The sequence below is a fragment of the Labrus mixtus genome, chromosome 8 (assembly GCF_963584025.1).
Source record: "Labrus mixtus chromosome 8, fLabMix1.1, whole genome shotgun sequence".
In the NCBI taxonomy this organism is placed as follows: Eukaryota; Metazoa; Chordata; class Actinopteri; order Labriformes; family Labridae; genus Labrus; species Labrus mixtus.
In genome coordinates this window covers 21,036,519-21,042,518 of record NC_083619.1, presented here as the reverse complement: position 1 = coordinate 21,042,518, position 6,000 = coordinate 21,036,519, and the positions used below count along the sequence as shown (strand labels likewise).

Here is a 6,000-nt window from a genome sequence, read left to right as displayed (position 1 = left end):
AAAGAGCAGACTGAGAGCAGAGATAACATTTTGATTAATGAAAAATTAGATACAGAACGAAGGAAAAATAAATAAATGAGAAAAAATAGTAAATGTGTGTTATTGTAGGAAGAGGTGATATTATGTGATGTGATGAGTAAGCGCAGCGCATTTGCTAGAGAGACAGAGAGAGAGAAATTATAATAAGCAAATTGAAATACATCTATAATAAACTTCAAAAAAGCTATGTAGTTCATCTAATAAAACACATCCAATCTGATAGAACAGTCCTGCAGTGAATGTCACCACATTAAGTTTATAATGTATAAAAGTGCCAAAATAATCAGAGAAAGCTTTGAAAACAACTCACTTCTAATTATAACCTTAATAAGAACGAACTTACTGCAGTGTTGGACTTACGTCAAATAAAGTGGCAACAGAATTTAGAGCAAATATATCTTCAGCTTTGAGACAAGAACTGAAGATTCAGATTTTTTTATTTCATTTAGGAGTAATTATGCCTTATCTTGGACAGGATCGAGTAAGTGAGAGAGAGAGAGAGAGAGAGAGAGAGAGAGAGAGAAAGAGGGGAATGTCATGCAGGACAGGAGCCACAGGATGGATTTGAAACCAGGCCGCCTGCTTGGAGGACTACAGCCTCCATACATGGGGCGCAACAATACTGCGAAGGCCTGAAGCGCCCCAGGAATTGAGATTTAGTCTGATAGTTTAGACTGGACTCACTGAAGGAAGACATATCTTCACAAAAAGAGTGGACAAGAAGGAGTAGAGAACAAGCGAGGTTAAAGACTTGTGAACCAATCTTTGAATTTGGAGTGAAGTCTTGCACACACACTCACACACACACACACTCACACACACACACACACACACACACACACACACAGACAAAGGCAAAAACAAGAGCTGTGCAGAGTTTAGAAAAAAATACAGTAGTGGTTGAAACTGTGCAGAAAAACAGTCAGACATCGACATCATTCAGGGGATTTCCAAATGTTCCTACCAGACAGACAACCTAAAAAAACAAGTTTGTAACAGTGATTGTATGACTAACTAAAGATTTTATTAATCATACTTTGTAGTGCATGTAGGGTTTTAATCCTACATCCTAGGTGATCTTTGACTGGGATATTTCAGCTAAAAATCACAGCAACTGATTTCTCAGGCATTTACAAAGTTTTTATTTTTTCTGTTCCTATAAATATGTTTAATTACTGTAATTATTATAACTGTGTGCTACTTGTAAGCCCCATTCCTTCATACACAATATGTGGGTGTTTCTGGAGAATGTATTGGATCTCTAGATGCTTCTATGGTATAATTACAATCGCTCAAGCAGCATGCTCAATTACAGGCTACCATACAGAAAGACTGGTATAGGTTTATTTACCTCGAGGTGTTTCGATTACTCAGTACTACAGTCAAAAGCAAACAGTAATATAGTGTGATAGCATGCAGACGGTGCCGATAGACGCACCTTAAACTGCAGTGTGTTTTACTAAGGGATTGCATTTAGCGGCGAGTATGATTCTTCTTGCAGCTTAATTAATCCCTTCAGGGACGGAATGAAACACCCAACAAGATAAGAGCAATTAAAACAGGATGTTTTTCAGATCCTCCTCCGTTTTAACATCATTAATTATACAAGGTTATTCTTCCCTGTGTCTTCCACAAGGTGATGTGGAGCCACAGTGCCTGGGGAGGTGTACCCCCTATTCTCCACCTCAGAGGGCACAGGAACAATGTCAAACACACCATCATGGGAATACAGAATTATGCAAAGACATTTATCCTCGTCCTGCGTGTGGCTGTGCTGTTTTTGTCTCGTACAGGCGTACAAGGGGAGTCATTTTCCACAAAATCTGCTTCAATTGAGACAATATACAATGGTTTAGTGGTGCAGTATGTCACATAAGCCTCACACAATGGGTCTCTATCCACCATTGTGCGAATTATTGCAGCACGCAAATCAATCTGCTTAATATTTCTGACACATCATCATTTCCACGACCCCTGTTTCATTCACCTCTAAACGCTCAGTGCTGTGTGGAGCAGAGGGGGGGGGGAGCAATGGTGTCGATGACCTTTTAACCCCCAGGCAAGCCGAGGGTCTTCTAAAAAAGCCACGTAGGAGTCACATGACCAGAATTTAAACACACACACACACACACACACACACAGGCAGCTGGGGTGGAAAAGCTCAAGCTTAACGACTCAAGCTTTATTCCCCTTTCTCTCCAGAGGCTTGTGAGGGTCTCGGAGCTCAGGTCTGCTCTCAGCAGTAAAACTATCACAGGCCTGATGGTACCAGTCTGTTCACAGATGAGTCTGCATCATTTCTTTTAAACTTCTAATCAACTTTTTAAAATCTTTGCAGTATGCACACTTCACATGAATCACCTCTGACCCAGGCTGAATGATATCATTCAGTATTGGCTGGATTGCATTACAAATCGAATTTTTGACATTCTAACATTTGTTCCTTGAATCCCCCATGAGGCTTGATTTTTTGTTTTTTTCAGGAAATGTTTTAATCAGTGAACGCATTCCCATGACATTTTTTGTGACAATGAAGAGTGCCCATACATGTATTCCTGATTATGTGCTGACTTGCCAACAAGTACACAAATTGCACAATTGTTTGAGATGCTATTTGGTGTTTTTGTCAGAGTAAAGTGACTAGATTAGTTCTCAGTTATCCTTTGAAAAAATAACAGTTTTAAGAGGGGGCTGACAAAGTCTTTACAACCACCTGGTTGGACGGGGGGGGGGGGGGTTAAATACCATCAAAATAAAGCATGCAATATTTTTCTGCTTTGGCAAACAAGAAACATATTCAAAAAGATCTCCACTAGTGTTTACAGTTATTTTAAAGGTATAATTTCCAGTAACAGTTTTCATCACAATCAAATACAAGTGATCCTCCCTGTTGCATAGGCAAAGCTTCTTTTCACACTGAATCCTACATTTCCCATAATGCAATTCAAAAACATTTTCAAAAATAACTTTTCTGTCTCTTATAATCATTCATCTTCTAGGAGTCATACCTATCTCCTACTGCTTGTTTTCTATCAACTATCAAAAACCTTAAACTCCAGATAACCCTGATGATGTCACTATGACATCATTATGGTTATATTCAAAGTCTTGCTCCATAGAAACACACTACACTTTACACAGCTGTTTTAAGAAGGCTGGATAGCTAAGAAATACAAAAAAAAAAGTGCAATGAAAGACACACGCTGACACAAGCACATATTACCACAAGGAGAGAAATAAAATGTTTATTTTACCATCTGTGTTTTGTTTTTTTTGCACACTAATAACAAAGATCAGCAGAGTCCTCTGGGTGATAAACACCCCAAAAAACAACCAATATAACAAGTAGTGTTTCCTCTGGGTTCATCCAGTAACATTTTGGAATCAATGTAGTGATACAAAAAAAAAAAAAAAATGTAAAAATGAATCTGATTTACAAAAAAAGTAACATTGAACAAAAGTAAGATGTGTAACAGATGAGAGTGTTCCTCTGGTCACCATGTGAGCCCCAAAAAACATTTCCCAAGTAGAGAGAAACTTAGACTGGATGATCTGGAGGTCCATGCACCATCACTTAGTGTCGATACAGTGAGAGGGAGGAGAGAGGCTCTCCAGAGCTTTAATGTGCTTTAAAGCACTCGTACAAAAAAACAAATTCAGAAAATAATTATTTTTAGTTTTGATGTGGAAAAAAATGGAATATAGGAGAGTCATGGCTTTGGATTTCTGTAGGAACTCTCATTCAAACAATCATTTAGTGTTTTGATTTACAACAAAAGACATACATGGAATGAAGAAAGTACAAAAAAAAAGAAAAAAAAAGAAAAACAGACCGTGTGTTTCAGAAAGGCATAGTATTAAAAAAAATGAGAAGAAAGAAATCAGAATATATAAATTCTATGACTCAGAACAGCACATCTTCCTTACATCGACTGTACCATCTAGTTTGTACCAGCAAGACATCTTTGAGAAAAATGTTTATTTTTGGTCCTGTTGTAATGTTTATTTCATGGATGGTCTGCACAGCAACATTTCACCTGTGCTCCAGCGTTCGCGTTCCACTCTTCCAGCCCGTTTCCCTGCAAAGCGAGCTCTTTCATTCACAGTTTGAGAGCAATAACTCGTTATTAGTGTCGCCTGGATGCCACAGCTGTTCACGTTCCTTCATTCTGGGCGAAGGGACTCGAAGCAAGACACCTTCTGTTTCCAGATGTTGTGTATTCATCTAAAACAACAACATAGCCTGAACCTGTTTGGGTTCTGTTACTCAGGCTGGGCATTTAAACACTCAACAACAACATATATAATGACTGCTATGTTGTTAAATAAAAAAAAATGAGAAAATATATAGATTTTTATCTTTCTTTTTAAAGGCTAGTGTTATGATTCTTCTTTCCGCTACAGAAGGGACGTCCCCACAAAGCCAAATTCAAAATGACTTTACGATTATTCAGTTGTCAGTTTTTGTCCGACTGTGGCTTGTAGCTGAAAAAGGCCTTGTCTAACAATAATCCTCGTAGTAGATTCATATATATACAAATAAAATATGCATTTAAAACACCCACCAGCTGGAAGGAAAGGATGTTCAGTTCATCTGTCGCGGGGGGGGGGGGGGGGGGCAATGTCTTGACCTGCCTTGCCCCTCTTGTGTACAGCAACCTTGGAAGAACGTTGTAGCCTCTTGGGCTACCGATAAAGAGGCCCCGATGAGGAGGTTGATATCAGTGCAGATTTACATGATATAAAAATAATTAAGAAAGAAGGTAGGCTTAAGGGCAAGTGGTTATAAATGGCTGAGTGTGAGTCTGGTTTTGGCAAATAAGCGTTCAGCTGTGCATGTGCCGCCCTCAAAACGAAGGTTGATGTCGTCAGGTTGTCTCGTAACCATGCAGCTTGAAGACACTGAGACGCCACGTTACACGTGCATGAGAGAGTGTGTGAGTGTGTGCGAGTGTGTTCGGGAATGGTATGTGTGTGAGCGCGGGAGCTGGGTCACACACACTCCTCCGCTGACATCAGGAGTGGGTTTATGTACTCGAAGCCTTCAAACTCAGACTGGTCGATCTTCTTCACCACATCGCTACAAAGGCAACAAAAAAAAAAAAAAAAAAAAAAAAACGTTCATTTTATTAGTTGTATCAACTTATTTAAAACAACATCCAAGTATTTGAATAATTCAATGAGAAATAGAAATCACGTAATGGAAAACTCACTCATCGTCAGGCGTGAGCTGAATGGGCTCGTTGGTGAACTGGGCGTCAAAGTTATCCAGCCCGAATTCCCCTGAGATGTTGGGCTTGAAAGGAGGGACCACCTGCTTCTGCTCCAGCTGGAATAACAAAGAGCACAGGAATCAGACTCAACAACCTTACTATTCAAACTGACATCTCTTCACAGTAAGCATTACAACTAAGAGATACAAATGGAATGAAATGAATTAATAAGAGTTTTGATAATTTATGATTAGTTCAAGTGTTTTTTTTTCAGGCGATGAGGTTTTTTGGTTAGAGTATGGATTTACAGTGAGAGGTTAACAGAGACGTCGTTATCTGTATCTGTCTCTGAATCATTGACGCTTCTGTCAGGAACTTTACATTTGTGTCCATTTTGGCGACCCCTCTGGGCAAAGCGGTTTGTCTTATGTCTTATCTCTTTGCTGATTTTGTCCTGTACATGTGTAGGAAGTGCTTTTGCAGTAATGGTTCGCGAGCGCATCCCATGTACGGACTGGAGGCTGTAGTCCTCCAAGCGGGTTTGAATCTGATCTGTGGCTCCTTTCCTGCATGTCATTCCCCACTCTCTCTCTCTCTCCTATTTCTGACTCTATCCACTCTCCTTTCTCTGAATAAAGTCCCCCTGACACCTACCACCCCGCCACCCCCCCAGCTGGGGGGGGAGGGGGTGGTGCTTCTGTAATTCATTAAGAGACATCAGTATACATCTCAGTCAGTTTTATAACCA

General features: G+C 39.8%; 1 protein-coding gene across 1 annotated transcript in view; it reads right to left on the bottom strand.

Annotated features, from left to right (window-relative positions):
• Positions 1-3,256: 3,256 nt before the first annotated feature.
• The window catches only part of prkci (protein kinase C, iota), a 28,973-nt gene continuing 26,229 nt past the window's right edge, over positions 3,257-6,000 (bottom strand). The window contains exons 17-18 of the mRNA XM_061045068.1: positions 5,253-5,368; positions 3,257-5,119 (exon numbers count right to left, since the gene is read on the bottom strand). Coding sequence (XP_060901051.1) covers positions 5,032-5,119; positions 5,253-5,368 — 204 coding nt within the window. The 3' untranslated portion in view covers positions 3,257-5,031. The remainder of the gene's footprint in view (positions 5,120-5,252; positions 5,369-6,000) is intronic.